Source organism: Ctenocephalides felis, unplaced genomic scaffold (genome assembly GCF_003426905.1).
Source record: "Ctenocephalides felis isolate EL2017-DRISC unplaced genomic scaffold, ASM342690v1 CF-g0.4_SCAFFOLD_03570, whole genome shotgun sequence".
Taxonomy (NCBI): domain Eukaryota; kingdom Metazoa; phylum Arthropoda; class Insecta; order Siphonaptera; family Pulicidae; genus Ctenocephalides; species Ctenocephalides felis.
In genome coordinates this window covers 22,489,821-22,515,900 of record NW_020539724.1, presented here as the reverse complement: position 1 = coordinate 22,515,900, position 26,080 = coordinate 22,489,821, and the positions used below count along the sequence as shown (strand labels likewise).

At 28.8% G+C, this 26,080-nt stretch overlaps 1 protein-coding gene across 3 annotated transcripts in view; it reads right to left on the bottom strand.

Annotated features, from left to right (window-relative positions):
• LOC113382796 (protein kinase C, brain isozyme-like) overlaps window positions 1-26,080 on the bottom strand; it is a 116,410-nt gene that overhangs the window by 67,650 nt on the left and 22,680 nt on the right. For all 3 annotated transcript variants that reach the window (XM_026621028.1, XM_026621027.1, XM_026621029.1), the window contains exon 2: window positions 4,741-4,772. In XM_026621028.1, coding sequence (XP_026476813.1) covers window positions 4,741-4,772 — 32 coding nt within the window. The remainder of the gene's footprint in view (window positions 1-4,740; window positions 4,773-26,080) is intronic.

The window sequence follows — 26,080 nt, the reverse complement described above, 5'->3', positions numbered from 1 at the left end:
TATTTGTGAATTTTTTAGAAAAATTATTTAGTTGATATTTTTCAATTTTATTTTATTCATAAATTTTCATTTCGAAACATTAAATGGGATTTGACAAATCCTTAGATGCATAAACAACGAACTATTAAACATATTTGTGTCGAGTATTTTGATTTCAAAATTGTCGGAGTCGTGGAGTTGTTAAGCGGATATAACTCCACCATGAAGCGGAGTCAAATCCGAGTCGATCCGGCTTCGGATATGATAAGCCCATCTCTAGTATGTACAAACAATGATCTGGTCAACAATAGCAAGCTTCAAAGAAGCTTTCATAAACGCTTCTGACAAGTAAACTGATTCTTGCCATGCGACGCAAGTGATACAGGCTACACTTACAGAGCAGAGTCATGGACTATGTGGATGAAGCACAAAAACTACCTAAAATACTAAGATTAGAAATGTTGCGCTAAAAAGATAGAATAAATTGGCAAGGTAATAAATAAAGAGGAACAACAAAAAATGGAGAGAAAAACATCTACTAGATATTATTATAAGAAGGAATGAAAACTGGTTCGGATCATAGACATTACACTACATGATCTGCTAGTCCTCATATGGTTTCCATTGTATATAGTGCTCAAACATAGAAAGGTATGTGACGTCACATGTCTGAGCAAACACTGCCGACGACAATCGCGGACTCGACCGATTGATCAAATTTCATATGTTACGTGCCTAACATAGACCTTATAATAGATAAACCGATTTTATGAGATGAGTTCGATATTATGTACATTTATTTTACACAAGAAATATTATCAATATCATTTCTTACAAAATTATCAGCCATCACAATTGCCACTATATTATTAAAATATAATATATGACATATGACATGTAATCAATCGGTAGAGACCGCGATTGTCGTCGACTATATTCGCTCAGACATGTTTTTTTGTTATAATTTGTTTTTGTTAATCAAGACTTTAATGTCTTATTCTTAACGATCTGTGAATCGCTTTAATAGTAGGATTTGTATGCTGGATTAATTTATTGTTGAAAGATGAACTTGTAATCTTGATCATTTCGTTGACTGTAGAGATTTTCAAATCCCTATGTAGGCAAAATTTCGAAATATACCAAGATACGTAGAATTTTGTTCTGGCACCTTTGAATGATGTGCTCATCTATGTTTGAGCACTTAGTTTGCGCTCGAAATGTATTATAAAGTCTATGGTTCAGACCCATATTGGATAAATAGTCCAGAATGAACTAAATAATTAATGATATCGACTGCCTGACATCTATTAAGGAACCAATTTCCAAACAGGCAAAATTTGTTGATAATAGTTCACAGAAAAATAAGATTGACAATTCTGCAGTTCCTTTGTCAAAGTTTCAAAATCCCTAAGTTTCTACGATGTTTCTAAATAGGCCAATTTTGGCATCGAACAATATTTTGCTAATGAACTGCAAATAAATAAGTCGACAAGGACAATTTTTTCTTCTTTCTTACAGGCAGATTATATAGATTGATTACACAGGTCCACAAAATGAAAAAAGTTGTCTGTATCGGGTTTCCAAATGGTCAAAAAAAAAAAACGACAAAATCTCAAATCTAGTATTTCTTCCGCATGATACTTAAACTCTTATAACTTTTGTCGTTTCCTGGCCCTTGTAAAAAAGGTAGACAGAATGACAGGTAAACAGGTAGAAATGTGGAGAGTCAGCTAGACAGATTAACTGGCAGAATGATGCACAGTTAAATAAATAGACTTGTAGACGAATAGACAAGTAGACAGGTAAGATCGTGAATAAGTAGATATGTAAACTGATGCATATGTAATTAATTAGACAGGTAGAAAAGTACAGGAAAAGTAAACGGGAAAAAGCAAACAGGAAGACAGTTAGTCAGACAGACAGGTAAACAGCTAGATGATATTATAGATAAATCAAACAATAACAGTTGATTAATTCAATTTTCACATTTACCGGAAAGTTCTTGTATTACTAAGCTGTGGTATCTTAAAAAAACATAGCACTTATTTGAAATGCGTTGTAAATGAAAACGGTTAATAATTTTTAAAATTTCAACAATCTCAGATGATGGTACCCATATTTAGAAATAATTATTTTTATTTATCAATTTAATATTATATTTTATTTATACTGTGTAAGTCCTATTGCACAAAATACGCCTTGACATATTATGTATCTTGAAATGTTAATTACAACTCTACGATTCAGTAAAACTAGGCGGAATTTAATTTTACTATTATCTACTTTTGATCACAATCAATTAATCGTGCCAAAACATAAATTCCTAAATTAATAAAAGTTGAAAAGGTGTGTTCTTCATGATAAGATATGAACTCATATAAATGATACCACTTGAAAACAAAATCAGATATGGCAAAAACAAGTTAAAAAAGACACTTATATGGCTACCTTATTGTTTGCACTGATTTTCCGTTGTTTAACTAAACCTGTTGAAACCATATAAGACCTGCTAAGATTAAGATTATATAAGACAGTGTTGTTATCATTGTAAAAATTGTACCCAAGAAATGTATATTTCCCATTGGTTGAATAATATAGCTATTATTTCGTAAAATCGCTTTAAAATTGAGAATCAGACATTGAACCTGTTTTGACCCTATCAGTCCCATTCTACCCCGCCAATGGGGTACAAATTTTTGAAAACAATAAAACACGCTTTTTTAGAATGATGAATTAGCTGGGAGTTTTACTGAACATAATCAGATACTTGTTTGTTTGATTCGTGTTATTTTTGTAGTATAGTTGGTTTGCTTTTCACGATATAATTGCTCGAAGTCAAATTGGACCTTTGTGCCCCGCTCTACCCAATTGATTAATAACTTTCAGTGCTCTAAAGCGCTATGTATTTCACAAATTATCGCTAAATATAATATCATTGACACAAACGTGCCAAGGTTCATTTAATTAAGCTTCCTTTGGAAAGAAAACTTAGAAAATCTACTGTAATCTCATTAAAGGAGCTTTACACCTCATTAAAATCAGTAAGGTTTCTGTTATAAATAAAAAATTTCCGCACGCTTTGACCAACTTCCTATCGTTTACAGTTCACATAGTTTTCTTTTGAAAATATAAAAACATTCTACTTCCACAATTATTTTCATTTTAAATAATAATATTTTTCTACTGAGTTTTATATCGTATTATCTGAGAGCTTTGCATTTGATTTGCAATATATTATGTATCATCGATATGTTTCTACCCGGACAAATTTATAGATTTATGTAATAATATGCATAAATTTATTAACTTCCCTAAGAAGTTTATGTTTCATCAAAAAATTCGATTTGCCAATTTTATATTTTCTCTACGTTTCAAGCAATTCTGAATCGAATGAGAACAAATTTGGAAAAAGTATGTGTGTGAGCAGATTTTTGACCTTAGGTCGACGCTTTTTTTAAAAACGGCTGGGCCGATTTCAAAAATTTAAAGGCCGTTCGACGTAACTCGATGAGGACTTGCGTTAAAACTCGATAAATAGCGTAAAAAATATTGTCCACGTTTTTACCAGCAATTCTGAATCGATTTTGAAAATTCAAAAAACTGAAAAATATTGATTGGGAATCGATCTGATTAGTTTTTGGTAATAATTCAAAGGCACAACTACTTGTATTTAACTGTTGAAAAAAAATTTGAGCTATTTTCTTGTTTTTGTTGACGACAGATACCCTGGTCTTATAGATCATACGAAAATATCACGGCCCTACGATAAGTCATTTAATATTAAAAATTCATCAAAGTTTGCAAAAATGGGTAGCGTTTTTTTCGATTTTTAAAATTAGATCTTCTATCAACATTTTTTCAAAAACCTTTGTATTAAAGTGGAGTCTACACACGACATGGAGTGTACTAAATTTTGATTCAATAATTATCACTCTGAATTAAATTATTGAGAATTCTAATTTGTTCATTATTCTTTGGATGTGTGCTTTTTAAATTTTAAATACATTTTTATTGATAATGATTGAAAAATCGTAAAACTTTCTTTATAATATATACTTGGTCGGCTTGATGGTTTGTACAGCAGAGTCTTTTAGCAAACACTACTACTAGAAATTGGAACCATTCGGTTCTTAACACCAAAAAGTTGTCGAAAAATGCATTTTTAAGTTTTCAAAAAACGTAACGCTCAAATTTTTCAAAGTTATAGAGCAGTCGTTTCGTCAGAGAAGTAGACTGGAATAAATATTATACAATTCAATAAAATATATTGAAGAAAGATTGGCATAAATAATTGACCTTCTGTTTAAAGACAGTTGACACGTCTTATCGTACTTTGTTATAACGATAAAATGAATGCATTCACAAAAAAAAAAAATGCTCTGATGTACATATATGTGCATAATTTTTTAACTATAGATTAGGAAAGTAAACTAGTGGTACATGGCAATTTAAATTTTGAAAATCCGAATTACTTTCGATATTCAAAAAAAAATATAGAAAAATAATTTTGAAATGTTTTTTTTCTTTCCCCAAAAACAATCGTTTCGTATAAGCATAAAATTTTCTGAATCATTCAAATTGGGTGCTTAAGTTCTCTCAAAAACTGCAATTTTTTTTGCATATTGTTAATAAGTTAAAGATTTAAATTTGAATCATTGCATCAAATTACCATATCATTTTCGTGTATATTCAAATAAGAACTAATTGAATAGCACAATATTATTTTATAATTTAAAATGACATGAATTGTAAATTGCTTACCTTGACATTGAAAACCCTGCTTTCCAAAACCCCTGTAAAAGAAAAGAAAATATTTAATGTCATCATATTAATATTGTCAAAGATATTATAATTTTTTAAAAGATATATGAATTTGATCCATGTAATAAATATTATGTATTTAAAAGCCTAAAGATGGAGCGTAACTTGTTCCGAAACGTCGACAAAATCTTATCTTCAAAAGATATTTTCCTTCTTTAAATTTTACACACATTTATGTTGTATATATATATATATATATATATATATATATATATATATACATATATACATATATACAAATCGATATCATAATGATTTTGGTATCGGATGTATTATAAATAATTCATAAGAAATGTTTTGCCAGCTATAATATATATTCTATTTTTATTTATTTAATAGTATTTAACACATTGAATATTTCTACTGATCTATTTCCATACGTTTCGAAGTCTGCTTTCCTCATCATCAGTGATATTCAAATAATAATAGCAAACAAATATATATTCTCATTGTTTTTTTCTCACATCAATTACGCATTCACATTGAAGATAAAAATTCCATTCCAAGTAAATTATTTCTGTCAAAATTCTGAATTTTGTACAATAATTTGAAACCTTTGAACTATTTTTAGTCGTATGTAAATTTGAAAGTAACAAAAAATAGAAGTATTGAATTACTAGTAGACAATTTACTTTATGCAATATCATAGTATAATATTTCTATATACAATATTTTGAGTCTGTAGAATTGCAATAAATATATAACCAAAAATTTTCGATAATTTTCAAAAACTAACTAGTGTCGCATGGCATTGTGCCTCATAGCAAATTGCTGGAATTTGCCGTACCCGAATTTAAATTTTTTGAAAATTTTGAAACCCAGTGCAATCGGTTGAACCATACTGTCGGAAACATTTCTTTGAACGTTATAAGTGAACTTTTTAAAATATCATATATCCTGGTATGGCACCCATAAAAATGCAAAAAAAATTGTACTTCTTAATAAAATCTCTATAAAATGTCTGATAAGTTGATGTGAATATTCGATGTCTGATGATCATTGTTGACCCCAAATATTTTTTTTTAACTTTTTTCTCTGGATCTCTACTGACGAGCTAAATAAAGCAATCTTCAAAACGACCGACTCTGGCTAAAACTAATCGCCAAATCTCCCCATCAATAAGAATAGATTACTGTTAGTCAAAGCAGTTCGCACGTGCACACGTGTACATCCATTTTATCTCAGGTATGCCAAAATATTCAGAAACCGTTGAAACGTAATTATATGCAAAACAATTATTTACAATTTTTTGCTATTACTATAACTTACCCTGCGGGAAGAAAAAACAAACAAAATAATAAAAATTGTAAAAAGTCCAGAATTCATAAAAATTAATAGAAAAACAAGAATTGCTCAAAGCTTCAAACAAATCTATGTTTGATTAGCTTCTCATAATTTTAGTTTGTTTTGTTTGATTCTGATTTGATTTCGGATAAAATACACAATCTAAAGATAAAATACAAAATACACACTAAATAAACAGAAGACTTGATTAACTGCAATTATTTATAATATTTAATTTGAAAAAAAATATATATATATATATAAACATAGCCAACGACCACGGTATCAAACAAATAATATGTCTGAAAGATTTTTTTTAATTGTTATAATTTATAATATGTTTTACTGAAGAAGAGACAAACTAGGGCTCGAAACGTATGGAAGGCTTAAATTTTTTTTTGTTGAACATAACTTTTTTTTCTTGATGAATGCACGTTAGAAAACATTTATGTTGATAATTATATAAGTTATAAATTGTATTAATAATTTTCAATATTTATCACAATTTATTTACTATTATTTACAAATATATCACCACATACTATTTATTTATGCAATAGTAGTATCAAATGAAATATGTGATATAACACATAAATGTTATGTAACAATAAGCAATATATATTAATAGCTCGTTTTATGGTGATAGCAATTAAAATTAATTATGACTAACTCATCACCTATGAATTTCACGCATGCAAATTTAATAAAAGCATTAATTATACATTATGAATACATATATTACTGCTTTTAGTATGAAATTTTGAGAAGAAATTCGAAACACGTTTCAAATTTGGAATAAACTGAACTTTATAATAGTAGTTTTATAAGAGTAAAATACATAATAATTTAATGAATTTAATTCTTATATATTTATATTTAGATAGTTTTTAATTATAACCTTACAACCACAAGGGTCCTATGTTGAAAAATGTAAATTGCAATATGTCTATACCAAACTAGAAAAAATCTTCGTACGTCATTTCTAGGTAAATCAAGTGACTTATAAAAAATTAAAATAAAAAATATAAAAATTAACTAACAGTATGAACACCCGGTTAAATACTATCCTTTATTTTGTACTCTATTTTATTTATATCTATGTTATTATTCACGTATGTTACTAGATCTTATATTATTTAGCTGTTGTAACAGATATTGTAATTAAAAAAAAAATTAAGTACTAATCGGATTTACATGACATACGTCAATGAAATTTTAATAGCCGTAAAAAATTAATAAAGAAGGGTCTATGTTTATTAACTCTAGAAGAAATTAAAAAAAAAAAAGTTCTGCAAATTTATAAGAACAACATTTTTCTTTATAAAGTATAGCGAGATGATTTTAGTAAAATTGTTCAGAGTATTCAGAGAGCTTGGTTTTAAATTGTTTTGCATTTTTAAAATATACATATGTTGATTTATTCATTCTCTTGCAAAGGAATTGCAAACTTTCGCCAACATAACAAACATTGTAATCGCTGCAATCCACTTTATAAACTGAGTTTGTTATGTTATTTTTAGAAGTCTGATTTAAAAATAAAAGGGAAACTAAAAACTTAAGCTAAATACTTAAACTCGTAATTGTCAAAGCTAAATACTTAAAGACAACTTTCAGTAAATAATTTTTTAAAAAATATAAAAAAACTAGGCATAAACTACGGTAAAGAAATAATATCCTTATATAAATTAAGCTATTGAACCTAGAAAAAGATTTATTTGAGAGAGACAAGAAATTATGATTATTAAATGTATTTGTAACTAAAACAAAATATAAATGTATAATTATATGCATAAAATATAAAACCCAATAAAAAATAAATAATGATACTCGTATTAAGAAAAAAATAACAAAAATAAATTTAAATTAGAGAGTGAAATAATAGTAATAATAATAATAATTAAAAATAAGAAAATAAGATAGGAAATTACTAAACGATGTTGTAGCTATTTCAACTTTTTCAACGTTTGATCATTTATTAAATAATCAAGAATATTTTTAAATTATTCATAGAGTAATCATGAATACTTGAGTATTCATAAATAATTTGAAATTTAATGTAATGATATATAATGTAAGCAAAATAAATAGGATTTTTAATATCGTTATGTATATAACGCATCCTAAAAAGCTTGTTACTACTTTCTGTACTCTATATATTAAATGACGTGCATAAGAGTCCTATTAAAGTCCAATATTTTTTTTATTTAATGGAAATAACAGTTTGATTTATAGAACTGCAATACCCCTTAATATTTTTGCTTTTTTTATTTTCCAATATCGATTACTTGTCAAAGCGTCACTTTAGTTCAGGAGAAAATGAGATGTGATTGACATGAACGATATTAAAACGGTTTCATTCAAAATCCTACAAGTCTCAGGAAATTGTTAACAATTGTACTTATAAGTGTTAATAAATTGAAAGCATCGAAATAAAATTGTACAAATAACAATCGTTTGTATGCATATTTGAATATCAGATATAAACGAAAAAGTAAATACAACATTTCATGGAAACAAAAGCATGGAAAGCGTTTTTAACACTTCTATTTAATTTTAAAGTGGTAAATGTTTTCATTTAAATTACAAGCTGCATTTCCACACAATTTTGAAAAAATATTTAGTTTAAGCTGCAAAAACGTGTATAAAATTTTTATATTGTTAACTTCGTTCGACTCTATTAACAAGCCTCATCTCTAATTATTCTCTAATTACACTCTCTACAGTATTTAGTCACTTTGTCTCTTACCAACAAAGTTAACAATATCAAAAATAAGATACGATTTTAACTTATATTGAATGTTTTAATATTACAATTGTATACAAACTATTATATTGTTAGTTTGCATCTGAACGAAATATTAAACAAATACGAAAAATAAAACGATTTGCTATATTATATCGTAAATAGTTAAATTTTATTTCTATTAATAGTTTTATTTTATTTCTATCAATATTTTATATATTTTATTTCTATCAGTAAATTATATATTTATAATAGCATTAAAAATATTTATAGTATTTGAAAACGATAATGAAATCAAAGTTATACTTCAAATACGACATGATAAGTTTGTCATTGTAATTAGCAATTAGGACGTGTCTATAAAACAATTCTCATTTTCAAAACTTCAAAAATATATAGTAATCACAAATAATATAAATTACTTCGATCAACTTACGTATCTTACACGTCAGATTTTTTATTTGTTTTATTAGTTTCACTAAACGATCAAAACAGGTATACTCACGCGACACGATGACCAATCACAATCGACCCGTATAGAAATGATATCAAATCGAATCAATGGCACTCGAATCGGCCGTAACGCTTTTTCCGTTGCATTTGTACGGATTTACTCCCTAGTCGCGCTCAAAGAAGTTTTACTTAAAAAATATTAGGAGTCATTATCAAAAATTAGCTAAGCGTTTTAAATTTCTTAATAAATACAGGAACATATAATATATTTAAAGTTTATATAAAAATACAGGTAATTTTTTTTATAAGAATTCATTATAATCAGGGATATTCATAAATATCCCCAAAAGAAACGATTCTTGGCCAGATGATGGCAAATCGTGGCGCAGTATTTGAAACTTGGGCCTTCATTACCAATATTGCGCCCATATTGAGCAGAACTCGTTTTTAGGTGAGCCGGACAATATTTGTTTTATAAAACAATGAAAAATGTGGAAAATCCATAAAAGAAGTAAATTTAGTTTTAAATGGTTTATTGCAAATAAAAAGATATTTTTCACATCGAGAGCGAATCGTGGCACTATATTTGAATCTTGGGCCTATATTACCAATATTGCGACCATATTGACCAGAGCTCGTTTTTAGATGGACCGGACACTTTTTGTTTTATAAAACTATGAAAAATGTAGAAAATCATTAAAAAAAGTAATATTTAGTTTTACATGAATTATTACAAATAAAAAACACGTTTCCTGTCTGACTTATTTACATAATTTGTTAATATGGGTGTAATAGAGGCATTTGTTGGACCGAACAACATTTTAAATATTATTAAACTCGAAGAAAAATACGCATGTTATAGACATTTTGAATAAAAGTACTACATATCAAAAAGTTGCATTTAGTGTTCTGATAACCAATATTTTTTCAAAAAGTTAAATATAAAATATTTAACAATACTCCTACACTAACAGTCGGTTTTATGATTTGGCATTCGTGTTATTAAATCCCGTATGTTCAAATAAATAAATTCATACAATAAAATTCAAATATAATAAAACTATTAAAAAATCCAATATTGGAACGCAATAAAACGCTCTCTAGTTATTTTCTGCATACTTCAGAATTGATTAAATATTTAAAAAATCGATAAAGTCAATATATATTTTCCGCTGCGGATTTCAAATAATTTTGGAACAAAATATTCTAATTTTAAATAAACAAAAGACAGGTTTTTCGAGCAAATCGAACAGATATGCAAATGTTAATACAGTAATATAATTATGCCAGTGTGTGGATAAATAAATACAAGCGTGCATATACGCAGGTAGGTATAAACAAACGGAACACCTTGTGACGCAAATCTGTTTTAATAATTCAAAGCATGTTGCTAAATGAGACTAACCGTCGTAAGAGAAAGCAAATATATGAGAACTACATATATATATAAATTATATATATATATATATATATATATGTATATATATATATATATAGCTTTTTAAATTATGAAACAAACGTAAAAAAATTATAGGCAAATATTTAAATATTAAATTTGGGGACATAGTTAGAACTCTATCGAACCTGGAACCTTGTGATTGCAAGGCTAAAGCTCTTTCCGCTGGGCTATGAAGTTCTCTATATATTATTAATTAAAAAACCTCTAATTAATACGAAGTATATTTCAGGTTTGACATATCTTCAGTACAAAATATATAGAAAACAATAACATTTTAAAAAAAGCAGATGAAATGACCAATAACTATGAATTTATACTTTAAATGTTAAAATTAAATTAGGAAATCATAACCATAAAATTATTTTAATACTTTTGACTATTTATAGATATAAAAAAAGTAATAACATGAATTTATAGTTTATGTTTTTTGGTTTTGTTAGTTATATACATTTTCTTTTTTCATTACTATATTTTATAATTAAATCACTTATTGTTATATGAGAAAAAATATTTTATTTTTATTACTTGATTTTCAATGGTATTAAGATCACTTGCACATTTATAATAACATTAAATTATTTGATTTTTTTATTTAATTCATATAATATCATCTGTTTTTTCTAAGTGTTTTTTATTTAGTTATGTGTTTTTTAGCATTGCACTAAAAATGTGTCAAATCAGGACTTGAAACGTATAATACATGGATTAGAGTCACTTCTTACTTATATATTTTTTTTGATCACTGATTTATAGATGCAGAAAGAAACTATTATACAGGGTGTCTTAAAATTTAACAACAAGCCGAAACGAGGTAGTATTGACCTTAACTGTCAAAAAAAAAAAAAAATCGAAAAAAAGTATCTTATAAATGGTGAGCTTTTAAGTGCTTTGGTGAAATTTTTACCAATTTTCTGTGATTGTGGTTAAAATTTATTAATTTTGTTCATCTAAGCTCTGGAATTATAACCGAGAATTACATTTCTAGAACCACAATGAAAAATAATAACACATTTGTCCCATGTTTTCAAGAATTAAAAAATTACTAAAGTTTGTTGTCAGGTTTCATCAGGATTATAAAATGGTAAAATATTTGATAATTTTATTATTGATAAATTTAGAGCAATAAAATAAGATCCTAATAACGCACATTTTTCAGAACTATTAAAGTCAATATTATACCACGTTTCGGCTTGACGTTAAATTCTGGGACACCCTGTATATGTATGTATGAAACCATCATATATACGCATTCTAGGTAAAGTTTCAGAAAATTCAAGGAAGATATTTCAAAAAAACAAGTATCAATTTTCTCAAATATTTTACTACAATCAAAAAAGTTAAAATAATGAAATATAAAATAACGAAAAAGGTGCAAGTCGCATTTTGCCTTAAGGCAAGTTGCATACATTTGCCAAAATGTGTAAATTATCTACTTAAATAATAAAAAATCAAAATACTAAATTAAAGTAATTCATAAGTCTACGTTGCTGTAGAGCATCATAATTTAAAAAGTCATTGCAAATTATTCAATTTAGTGCAAACTTTCCAAACATATTAGTTATTTTTGATGAATAGTTCACATATTATACATTATAGAACAAAAACAAAGGCAGGGCTAATACATACATAAATCATACGGTTAAGCGCGCTGCCCTGTGTGAACAAGATTGCAAGTTCTAGCCCTAAATCTGGACAACCAAAAAATGTGCAGTAGTGATATCAATTTTCATTTTAAAAAAATAAAGATCAAATATGTTCCCAATTGAAAATAGGCCATTTCGAGCACTGCGGTGTGAAATGGCAATGGAAAATCTCACACACTATTCTTCCCGAAACCGAGTTGGAGTTTAGCTCAGCTCATGGACCTGCCCTAGAGCAGTGCTACACATTAGTATTATTGAAACTACGATATATCGTTAAAATTGAAAATATTTTCTTATTCCATTAACAATTACATTACAATAAAATATGTAAAGTGTGCATAATATTATTCACATAAAAATGATTGTTTTTGTTACAGAAATATAATCAAGTCATGCGGAAGGAATTTTTCGCAAAAATATAAAGTAATCGAGAAAATTCAAAGCACGTAGCGTGGGAATTTTCTTAATAAAATCATAAACGTGGTATTTCCAAGAATATAAAATCCTGGAAACTATGTCACAACAACAAGATTATTCAGAAATATACTTTTTGAATCAATAACAGACTATTAAGTCAGTCGACTATTTTGAACTCACGTAAATAATAGTAAATTTATATGTATGTACCGACAATACATACATCACAATCTATTATCGTAAATGAGTCAAGACAATGTCTAATTAACAAGAGCTTTGGGTCAAGTGCAACATGGAAATCCATTTTTTATTCATAGCATTTCACATCATTAAACGTTGTATACCATAATCGTCGAGCTTATAAATAATTTACTCAAAACGTAATAAACTGGCGTAATTTTTATGAGTAGGAAGTAAACTACTTGCAGGTAAACAGAATCAATTTAAGCAGGTCACGATCTGTGACATCTATAAACTTTAATGATCGTTTTCGTAGGAACGTGTCGATTATCGATAATCAAGACAAGGTTTTTAAATTACTTATACACTAAAAACTAAAAATTACTAAAAGAGAGTATTCAACCATTGACCATATTTAAATCAAAGTCAAAAATTACTATCAATTTAAAATTTTCCTTCAACGTGATGCAAAACCTATTGACCCTTTGACCCTTTTACAATTTGGGTTGATGCGTGTGATCTAAAGACCGGTTTTTCATCATATATTATCAACAACAACCAGAATCTAATAATTCGATGAATCGTTGTTCTCATTTCCTGAAATAACGAAGCTTTTTATAAACGGCACCCTAAACGGTTTAACGATCTCTACTTGTTAAATTTATATATATACAATTTTTGTAATACCGATTTATTTGTTGATGCAGCAATGCTGAGTAATAGCAATTTTTACAAATAGGAATCACTACTGCTTGATATCAGACTGTTCGAGGAGGGGATCAAACATAAAATTTTATTCGAATCCCACAGCTCTAACTCCAAGAGAGACCATATAGGGTCCACACAATATCAAATTCTAAAACATAACCAAATGTTATGAATGTCAAAATATTTTTTTTTTTTTTATTTATTATTCATAGCAAGCTATACAAAGTACATAGCAAAATATAACATTAGTTTGTCTTCACGTATCATAAGCGACATCAAATGTTTGTACCTAAAATAACACATGGGTAAATTGAAACTTATGTTACATTTTGACATTTAGAGATTAGGTTTTAGCATCGAGTTTGTGAAAAACGCTCGATTAAACATCAAAAGCATACCTATTTGGCAGTTTCGTGACTACTATCTACTCATGCAATTATTTAACATAACATAAGCGATAACATAAGATAGCTATTTTATCCGAAAATTATTCACATACACGGTTTGGTTCAAATCCTAGCATTGACATGAAATTTGTATTGTACAAATTAGAATTACAGAATTCAAATAGAAGAGTTGAATTAGGAATAAGAAGAAAAAATTAGAACACGGAAAGCATTTCCTTATCTATGACGGAAAGGTAAAAAGAAGAATTATGAAGATGAAACAAGATTAGAAGAGAAAGAAGAATGAAGAAGAAGATGAAACAAGATTAGAAGAAAAAGAAGAATGAAGAAGAAGATGAAACAAGATTAGAAGAGAAAGAAGAATGAAGAAGTACCTATGCTCCGAGTTAAATAGAATTTGAGTAGTTGATTTGAGATAGAATAGAAGATAGAAGTTAGAAGAAAAAAGAAAGAATGAAAGAAGTGAGTAATGAAAGAAACTGGACAGTATAGAATATATTATATTATATTATAAAGCAAGCATAATAATAAAATAGTATATGTTATAATAAAAATAGTGCATGTTATTATATGATAAAGATAGTTAAGCATAAGCATAAGCAAAAAAATAGATGAAACTAATTTTGTAATATTTTATAATATCAAGATAATGAATTGGATTATATGCTAAAAAGTTTGGTTCAAAGTTCTATACGGTACAGTAAATTAAAACTAGCACGACAAAAAAGCTACGAATGAAATAAAATCTTCGGAATGCAGAACATTGAAGAGTGCAAACTATCGACGACATACAGACAAGCAAATAATCTAATAAATGGAGTAAATTAGATTTTACTAGACTAGAAACAAAAACTTTTTGTTCTTTTGTTGCAGTGTATGTCGCTTTCGAACAGAATTCTACAAATGACATTGATTTTTTGTGAATTTTTAACTGTACTGAAAAAAAGTATTGACAACTTAAGCAAGAATTCATGAAGATGGTACACGACTGGACCTGAATTAGAAATCCCGGTTTCGATTTTAGGCCTGACGTCAAGCAGTAATGATGTCGGTTTTCACTTGGAAAAATATCTCTATGTTTATTCATTTTTGCCATTGTTTCGAGAATTACTATTAGTTTTACTATTTTCACGTTTGCGAGTCATTATCGCGCGTTAGATAATTATATTTAACAATTAAACTATAAAATTGTAATTTTAGATTAAGAGGGTTTTATTCTTATTTTTAGGTAAACTGGACTTTTCATATAATTTGAAATGATTGGGTCATATTCAATCAATGATAATCTAAAAATGCATCACCATTAGTTCTTTATAGCAATATAATTGCTTTCATACACAAATATTCGTTTACTTTTTCAATGCAACTTATCTATATAATACAATTCCAAAGAATAGACTATAATTATCTTCTATGAAATAGCCGCTAATTCTATTTATATTCACTAGCATCTGTAACCATTGATTAATGATTAACACTTGTATTAATCAAACTACATGATTTTCCAAGGCTAAATTTTCCTTTAAAGTCTACAGACAAAACGCGTAGGAAGTGCTAATTGATATTTAAATTTACATTACTGGAACAAAATATAACTAGAATCATACTAATTTATATTGCATGTTTTGTCAAAAAATTGTTGAACAAAAATAAAAGCCAAAAAAACAATTAAATTTGAGTCGCAATAAATTCAAATTAAAATTTTCTAGGCTAATCAATTGGCTACAAAAATAATTAAAAGCAATATATATTGCAATATGTTTCGTAATATAGAATTCAAATATGCCTTGTAAGTTAAAACGAGTATTCTGTATTCATGCCGTATTTGTTCATTATTAATTTTATACTCAAACTATTTTTTTTAATTACGATCTATTTATATTACGAGGACATTTAGACAAAACTGTTGCCATATTCTAGTTCTGACATATTATGACTGGCTTAAACAATATTTTTCACTTAATATTTTTAGCAATATTCAAGTGGAAATTTGATATCATACTGCTTGATACTGAGATGGTCAGGATTGGGATCGAACGCGAGGATTAAGATTAAGCATTTATTAAATATTTGTTGTAGACTATTAAAGAATTACTAACTGGTTATTATAAAAAATTCCATCTAACTACAGATTTTTAAATCATTCAAATTGAACGCTCCGTTCTCTTGAAAAAACAGAATTGCCATTTTTTACTCCGAATCTCTGAAATAACTAGAGCTGTCTTTGCCAAAAACTAATCAGCAAATCTCTCGATCAATACGAATCAAATGTTAGATTATTCCAATCGGTTGATCTGTGGTCGCAAAATCGTCAATGAAAATTTGTATCCGCACGCACACAAACATGCGCGCGCTCACACACAAACACACAAGCATTCATTTTTGTCAAGGTATGTCAAAATGTTCAGAAACCTTGGAAACGTAAAGGTATATAAAAACTTTCAGTTTAGATTTTTTTGCGACTACTATAACTTACCCCATAGGAAATTGAAAATTCCATAATATTTTTCATAATTTGTGATAAAGGCTAAAGTATAATATCGGTTTTACTTTTGCAGTCTTGCACAAAAATACATACAAAAATTATAAAATATCTTTTGAAAAAAAAAGAAAAAAATATTTTTTTCCAAAAGTTTAGTGTTGCTCTTCCCTGCCCTAAAATTATAAAATATCTTTTGGAAAAAAAAAGAAAAAAATATTTATTTCCAAAAGTTTAGTGTTGCTCTTCCCTGCCCTAAGCCCTTGCAACAATGTCCAAACAACGATTCACTTTCTCTGAAATCCACCAAATCGCCCGAAGGTGTGTTTATTGTGATAAGAGATCTTGCAAAGGAGACTGATATAGTTTGTTTGTTTTCAATATGAAACACAAGCCATGTGGTCACGAACTGCGCCAAGGCCGAATCGATTAAAAATGAGAACTATTGTGCTATTATACCTAACCTAGAGACTAGAAGTAGAGCCAAGTCGATTCTATCGATATTATTGAATGTGTAGTAGTGCACCAGAAACGTTCCAGAGAACAAATGTACATAGTAAATTAGTAGCAAAATGTGTACACATGTAAAAATATTAGATAAAGTGAATCAAACTGGATACAGGGAGTTTTGCGTAAATACTTACTAATTAACACTACTTACATAACCGATGTCCAGATTGTTTCCGACGGCTTTAATTCCTATAGTCTAGTCATTATAGTAAGTTCACCTCGGAATTCGAGATACCCAGCTATAAGTCTGTAAATACTTGTATATTGACACCTAAAAGTTGTCTCAAAACCTACATATGTTGCGTACACCCTACCATATGTAGGTTTTGAGACAACTTTTAGGTGACAATATACAAGTGTTTACCGACTTACAGCTGGGTATCTCGTATTCCGAGATTCTTACCTAATTTAGGCTTAAATGACTGGACTACTAAGCGCAACTGAATACTTAGTACATTTTTGTTAAAAAATATGTAAGGGCCAATTCTCGGATAATTAGATAAGTTATAGTAATGACAAGTTACGAGTCTATAACATACTACATGTGCTGCGAGTCGAGCGCAAAATAAGTGTCAAAAGATAGAAGGGGATTGTGAGGTCACTGGGTGAAAAAGCTTTGCCGACAATCGTGGACACTCTTGATTGATAAAATGTCATATACCTGGACCTTATAATATATAAACTGATTTTAACGGGTGGATTTAATATTATGTACATTTATTTCACAGGGGCAATATTAACATCAAAATTCTTACAAAATCATCAGTCCACACAATTACCATTATGTTATTGCAATAAAATTATCACAAATAATATTTGAATTAAATTTACTTCTATGATGTATAATTTAAAATATAATATGTCCACTATTATTTCTGCAAATCGAGCATACAGTATTTACTTTTAGGTTTAGTACGTGATATATGGCATTTAATCAATCGAGAGTGTTCCACGATTGTCGGCAACGCTCGTTCACCCAGTGACGTCACAGTCCCCTTCTATCATTTTAAGATAGAATTTTCCATTCGATAAAATGGAAAATATATGATGACTAGCAATCCATGCATAATCTATATGGTCTATGGTCTATAATCGTATGAGTTGATAGTTACGAATTATCAAAAACTTTGTATCTGCTGTGCGATCAGGCATTTTACACATAAAACCTAACCTCCAAAACAAATCAGAGATAAGAGGTATGAAGAAGTGCAAAAAGCGATAAATTGTGATAAGAGATCTTATATAGAATGTTTTTTTGCAATTGAAGCAAACATTTGGAATCAGTTTTAGGAACAAATTACAGATTAATCATGCTATTCAAGTAATATTTACTAGATACATTTACTGAAATAGGAATGGCTAAATTTGAGGGAGCTTCATGAATTTACTGTACATTATCCACTATCGAAAAAGTAATGCAACATCCTATGAATCACAGGATGTTGCATTACTTTTTGGATAGGCTATGATCAACTCATAGGGTGACACAGTTTTGTGTGTGATTAGCCTGAAATGCAAAATTCTTACATTTCTGTTTATGACACTGATATGACATCGTGTTACAGGTAATTGGCCTAAAACACAATATTCCTTTAGCTAAATAATTATGCACATATAATATTACTGATTAATTATACTAATATCCAAATCCATCTTATGACCAAGTAATAAAATGTCACCCTTTTGTGGGTGATTAGCCTAAAATGCAAAATTCTTACATTTTTGTTCGTGACACTGAGATGACATCGTGCAACAGGTAATTGGCCCAAGACACAGCATTTCTATAGCTAACAATAAGTAATTTTGCATTTATAATATTACTGACTCATTATACTAATCCAAATATCCAAATCCATCTTATGATTAAGTCATAAAATGACACCGTTTTGTGGCCGATTTACTTTAAAATACAACATTGGTACATTTTTGTTATTGACACCAAGATGACATCGTAGTATCGTGTTACAGTTGACTGGCCTAAAACACAGTATTCCTACAGTTAAATTCTCATGCACCAACATATAATATTATTAACTTATTATATTACTATCCAAAAAGCAATGCAGCAAAACCATCCTATGATCAAGTCATAGAATGACCCCTTTGTGGGTGGTTAGTCTAAAATGCAACATAAGCACATTTCTGTTCCTGACAGATAACTGGCCTAAAACGATTATTAACAAGTTGAAGACCTGCCTTTTCAACTTCCGAAGAAACATCTGAGCCACCTAAGAGATTTCCAAGAAACTACCCATCTCTTGAAAAACTACTAGACAACTACCAGATTGCCAAGACAACTACCCAAAGTCTTTGCACTTACAAATAAAATAGGCATGAAGTCAAACTTATGTTATTTTAACAGTTGGTCTATTTAGAGGAGATTGGTCTTTAGCAGGAGACTGGTCTATTTGACAGTGGAGAGTATCGAAAATTGAAACAAATTGAATATATTTGTTTGAGAGTTTCGAGGCTATCAACTCATTAAGAGCCAACGCATAGAAAATGAGATTGATCAAAATAAAATAGATGCACCAAGAAGAGGTACCTCATCTTCAACGTACTCTTATTTATTACAAGTTATGCTATTCTGGAAGACTGGTAACATAACATAGCTATGTAAACTGTTATAGCCTCGGGATTTGAATCAGAATTCCAGGATTCCATACTCTCCTCAAGCAGACTGATGTCAAGAAGCAGTGACATCAGTTTTTACTTGAAAATATAGATAGCAAAATGTTTCCAAATAAAAATAGCCCTTATCCAACACTGCTTCAATATCCCAATTAGAAAATTCACTGTGGGGTTGTCTTCTAATAGCGTTCAATAGAAAAAAAAACTATATCTCTGAAAGTCTGGGCAATTGATTGATTGCGTGATAATAACGCCATTCTCAGTAATAAGCAGTGCTTAATACAGCTCATAGAATGTGTAATAGTTTTGATACCAGCGCCTAAAGGACAGTCTATCGAAGTTTTCCAGAAAAAAAAAATGATTCTATTTTGTCGGAGTAGCATCCAATTACGTCATCTAATATAAATGTAAATAATTCCTTAAGTGGTGCAGAATTCACGATCCACGTAATGTCGTCTCAAAAACACAAGGATCAATTTCTGTGTAATTGGAATATATTATTTCAGTACACGCACATGCTGTTGCATACTAATCAAAATCTTCGAGGACCTGCTAAATAATCTTTACTAATATTGAGGATATATTTAAGTACTGGGACGTTGATAGTGCAGTGGTAAAAGATCTGGCCTTGCACCTAGGTAGCAAGTTCAAACCTAAGTAGTAATAGCCATTTTGACTTGAAACTATAGACCTAATTATGTTCCTAGGTAAAAATTCGGGGCATTGCTATATTATTTCTCATATCACTATTAGAAATATCTTCACGAAGAGAATGAACAGCCGTTAAGTAGCCTTCTAAAAGAAAGTAAGAAACAAGAACAATGAGAAGAGATCTTATAGTTGTAAAAAAATACACAAATTTTGACTTGAAACTATAGACCTAAATATATTCCTAGGTAAAAAAAATCGAGGCATTGCTATATTATGTCTCATATCATTATTAGAAGTACCTTAACAAAGAGAAGAAACAAAAGTTGCCTTCTAATGAAAACTAAGAAAGTAAGAAACAAGAACAATGAGAAGAGATCTGATAGTTGTAAAAAAATTACAAAAAAATTGACTTGAAACTATAGACCTAAATATGTTTGCAGGTAAAAAATCGGTGCTTTGCCATATTATGTCTCATATCGCTATTAAAAATATCTTAACAAAGAGAAGGCACAACCATTACTATCTGATGAAAAGTAAGAAACAACTCTTGGAATAATGAGAAGAGATCTGATTGCTTTAAAAAAAATTAAGTAACACACAATTAATGTTTGTAAATATTAGAAAATTATTAATAATAGTCCGACCTAACGAGTAATTCAAATAGACTACCCACATTGATATACCATTGTATTCATTATGTTAAATAATATTTCACCCACATCAGCAAATAATATTCCTGCTATTTGTCTATGAAATACCGTTCTATATTATGAAGGCATGGAAATAATATTCCGTATTGTCCAAACTCATCGACCAAATTGAGAGATGATTTTCCATTCATATTTCTAAATAAATTTCATTCCACATTGGCAAACAATACTCCCTCAAACATGGGCGTAGCCAGGGATCGATTTTGGTATAGAATAGGCAGGCCGAAGAAAAACTCTAACTTGTCAACAAATTCTAATTAGATTTTTTTAGATTGATGGATAAATCAATATGCTGTTAAAATTTGCTTGGTAAAATGTCATTGAAAAATTGATAAAATTAATAAATTGCCATTTGAAAAACAACATTTATGGCTTATCGCTATTAACAACGATACCTGTAAATTATTCAGAATTTCCAAGAAAAGATTAGGAATAATTTCAGGAGATTAAGCAAAAAAATATGTAATACGTTTTTTATCAAATAGATTTTTTCATCATTTTTATCAATAACGTATTATCAGAGCTGGTCTAGCAACAACTGGTATCGGTTTGATACCCACCTTGGCGAGCTTGATACCAAGTAGTAGTGATATCGAATTTTCATATAAAATTATAGATTCTAAAAAATGATATTAAGTGAATTCAGATGATCAAATATTGCAATAAAAATAATTATGACAAAAATACTCAATAAATGTTAAAAATACATCAAATCTAGAAAGTGTTGCTTCCTAAAAGCTACATATTAAATTAAAACTGCAATTACTACTGAACAATTTAATTATAATATAATATAGAATAAAGACTATTGTATTGTAAATCAAATATGTAGAGTTAGCCTTCTTAGAGAGAACGCTGTCGGCTTAAAACCTTTGTAAATTCAATATTCATAGTTCTATTTATAAAATGGAATAAATATATATGACTCATTGTAATTTTAATCAATTTCAAGATTTCACCATATCGTTAAATTTATATAGGTCTTTTTATTATCAAGCGTGAAATAATCAAATCTACAATTCACCGTGCAAACAAAACAATGAATTATTGATTCTGATAAGAAATTCATAAATTCATATATATAAACACATCTGAATACATATCAATTCTTTTGTTATATTATTAACAGCAATCATGAGCTATGTGAAGTTTTCTTAATAACGTGGCTTTATAGATGGCAACCTATCACTTGTTCTACCTCTTTTTGATGAAATTTTTAGCAGAAATTTTAACCCTTTCCACTCGAATGCCGCCACTCCGGCGGCAAAATACATATGAATATCGCAATTCGCGAGTGAAAAGAGTTAATACTGATGGCTTTTATCGTTGCAGAAATGACGGATAAAAGTGGTTATCATTAGAAAAGCATATTGCTATCTATATTAACAAGTAAAAAGCATCTTCACTACCGCTTGACATCAAGCTGTCTGAAGCACGTATCAAACCTGGAACTTTTGAATGGCCATAGAGCCCATAGCTCTAACTACTAAGCTACGGAGGAACTCACAGATGCAAATGATAGATGTTTCGTGCTCAACTAGCAATTTCCTGGAAAAATCTTATCAGATTTATCTTCCATAGGGTAAGTTATTGAAGGCGCAAAAAATGAAACAAGTTTTTCTTGGATTTCTTTTTTACTTTACAGTCAATGAATTCAGTCAAATCAATGAATTAACAGCAGAAAAATGCAATTGACTATAAGGTAGAAAGTTGACTCTAAAGTAGACAAATGACTATGAAGTATACAAATGACTATAAAGTATACACGTTGACTTTCTTTGAACCTATACCGATTTCCTATGCTAAAACGTTTTATGTCAAAAATAGTTCATTTTAGTTCAATAGTTCGATTGCATTATGAAGCATTGTCGATTTTGAAGTTTTTTCTGAAAAAATAGAAACTGCCGACACACATTGTCGACAGCCGCATCAGAAATGTTTGTTTCGTGATTGACAGCCGAACCAGGAAAGAAGGAGAAAATGTTGACACTGGCAGTCAACGCGTTAACACATTCACTGCTAATGTTATGTTACTTATATTTCCCCCAGTGCTTACCTGTTTTTATTCGTTTAATATAAATTGATATTTTTTTCTAATATAGGATAAATAGGCTTATTAGAGTACAACATTTTAATTTAAACATTCAATGTCATGAAACAACTACTCTAATGTGCAAGAAAGGCAAACGCACCTGTTCGTTCGGGGTTGGCTTTTGGCAACGGTCTCACGCACCATATGCGTGCGCAGCAGTTAATGTATCAATTCAAAGTGTGAAAGAAGTATATTAAAAAAAACTTTATATATAAATGTACAGCATTAATTTCTTATGCAAAACAACTATTATCCACGTTGCCATAATCTTAATACTTTAACCTTCCCTCCTGATGCTAACTATTAAACCATCAGTGAACCAAATTCATGTCAGCAATACTCCAAGATGCATTTTAATAAAGCCATCCCAGCCGAGTCAAAATTATGGAGGAGCAAATGAAATCCTTAGATTTTCATAATATACCTACATTTCCTACTAAATACTGCAATCCGTTCAAAGATATTATATCTCTCAAAATACTTTTGTTTTTTTGAACTGTAATTTAAGCTTTCTATTTTAATTAAGGAATTCAAAGTCTGTATTGGTTTTTGCCTAACCATTTTGGATCGAACCGTGTGTGATAGACAGATTAGAAATTAATCAAGTCAGCTATCTATTATATATTATAATTTGACCGTACTGTTGTGTCATGTATGATAGTCCAAATCTCCAGGGAATAGAAACCGTGGCCACCGCGATATCAATATGGATACAATGAATAAACAAAAACAAAAACAAATTATAATTAGCAAATGAGTATAAAATTCAATTTACACTAATTTTAATACCAGAGAAATATCATAAAATAAATTTTACGTTTTTGTTCATAAGAGAAATTTTAGGACAATTTCTACCGTTTCCTTTTTGCCATTTTTAATTATGTATCTGTCAATTATTCAAAAGGTTCAAAAGAGTTTAGAAACTTATGGTATAAAAAATGTTTAATTGAAAAGTGATCAGTAATCGTCGCATTCGCCTAAAAGGACAGAAAATTAATTTTGAACAACCGGATGTTGATAATTCCCGAAATGTGAATAAAAAATCATTAAAAATCGTATGTCTAAATTTAATATTACTTCGTATATACATATTAAAAGTGCATATATATTTATACATATAATGTATAGCCATTTTGTACTTGTTTATCTATGTGGGTAGCACTGCCTTAAGCAGGTCCGTGAGCCGGGTTAAACTCCAACTCCATTCAGGGAAAAATAGTGCAGAAGGTTTCTAATCCCATTTCATACCGCAGTGCCCGAAATGGTCTATTTTCAATTGAAAACATGTTTTTGATCTACATTTTCTACTGAAAATGGACATAGCTACTGCGCGATATCAGGTTGTCCAAAGCGGAGGCTTAAACTCAATATCTCATCCACACAAGACGGTGCGTTTAACCGTTATGCCATGAATCACCCATATCTATAAATATTTCGTCTAAATATGCATGTATATTTATGAGAAAACATGCTCATTATAATAGCGTATTAAATTTTTATTTATTAATTTTATCTTAAATAAAACTTGAAAATTTACGAGCCGATAAGCAAAATCATAAAATCTATTGTCAAGGAGCATATAACTTAATATTTTTTCGCCAATTAAAAAGAATCGTTACGAAACCGCACATTGTAGATTTTTTATAGGCCATAAAAGAGTTGAATAATATTTTATTACCCGAAACCCACTACAATGGTTTACTTTTTTCAGACAGTAAAAGTTTCAGGTACATTAACACACTTGCATATAAACTTGTTACGCTTCGTGTTCAATCGTAATAAAAGCGTATTGCAATTTTCTCAACTTTGTAAAATAAAAAAAGACTATTAAAAAGTCCCATTTTCTTTAAAACTTTGCTAAAATTAATACTTGTACTGATTTCGTATGCATAATTAATACCGAAACTCGGAGATTATGACTTGAAAGAAAATGATTTTTCTTAGAAATATGTTAAATTAAAAGCGTCTTATGAAACCATGAATTTTAATAAAAATTATAATCCAACTAGGTCAGTAGTAAAGTACACACTTAAAAGTTTTTTCGTAATATTAGTGTCTCTAAATCAATATAAACTGATAAATTAATTTGAAAAGTGACTGATTAATTAAAATTTATATTTACAATATCATTTTAGAATAATTAATTTATTTATGATAATCTCTCATATATAAAATGCAATTTTAAACTTCATTCGAATTATTACTGTACCAACTGAATAACAACTATATGCACTCATAATTCAAATTTGCATTAATTAATTCCAGAAACTTGCAATAATTTAAATAGCAATTAAATAATAATACCGTAAACAATGATATTGTATATGATATTAGCATTTATGCGATGTATGAATGATTCATATTGAAATGCAGTTTTAAAAGTTTTTAATTAAGATTATTATAATTTCTCTGCTTTTACTTTTTTGTATACACAATATCATAAATTTCATAAGAAAATCGTTTTCTAACCCTTTTTTATATACATAACTTAAATACATTCATTTAAATAGTGTGTTTTTATGAATTTTTTAAATTCCCGAAGGAGAAGTTTATGTTTTCATCAAAAAATCCGATTCGCTAATTTTATGTTTCTTCAACGTTTCAAGCCTTTCTGAATCGAATGAGACCAAATTTGGAAAAAGTATGTATGTGTGATTTTTGGCCGTAAATCGACGACGTTTTCTCAAAAACGGCCACACCGATTGAACTTCTGACGTTGACATTACTTCATGGGGGTAGGGTATAGAATATGTGTGTGCGGATACAAGTTTTTGTCGAAGATTTTGAGAACACGGATCAATCGATTTGAATAATTCATAAAACATTGATTAGTTTTTGATTGAAATAAAGAATTATTTTCATAGAAATCATAGTAATGAAAAATATTATTATACTAGTTGGTATTAGTATTTT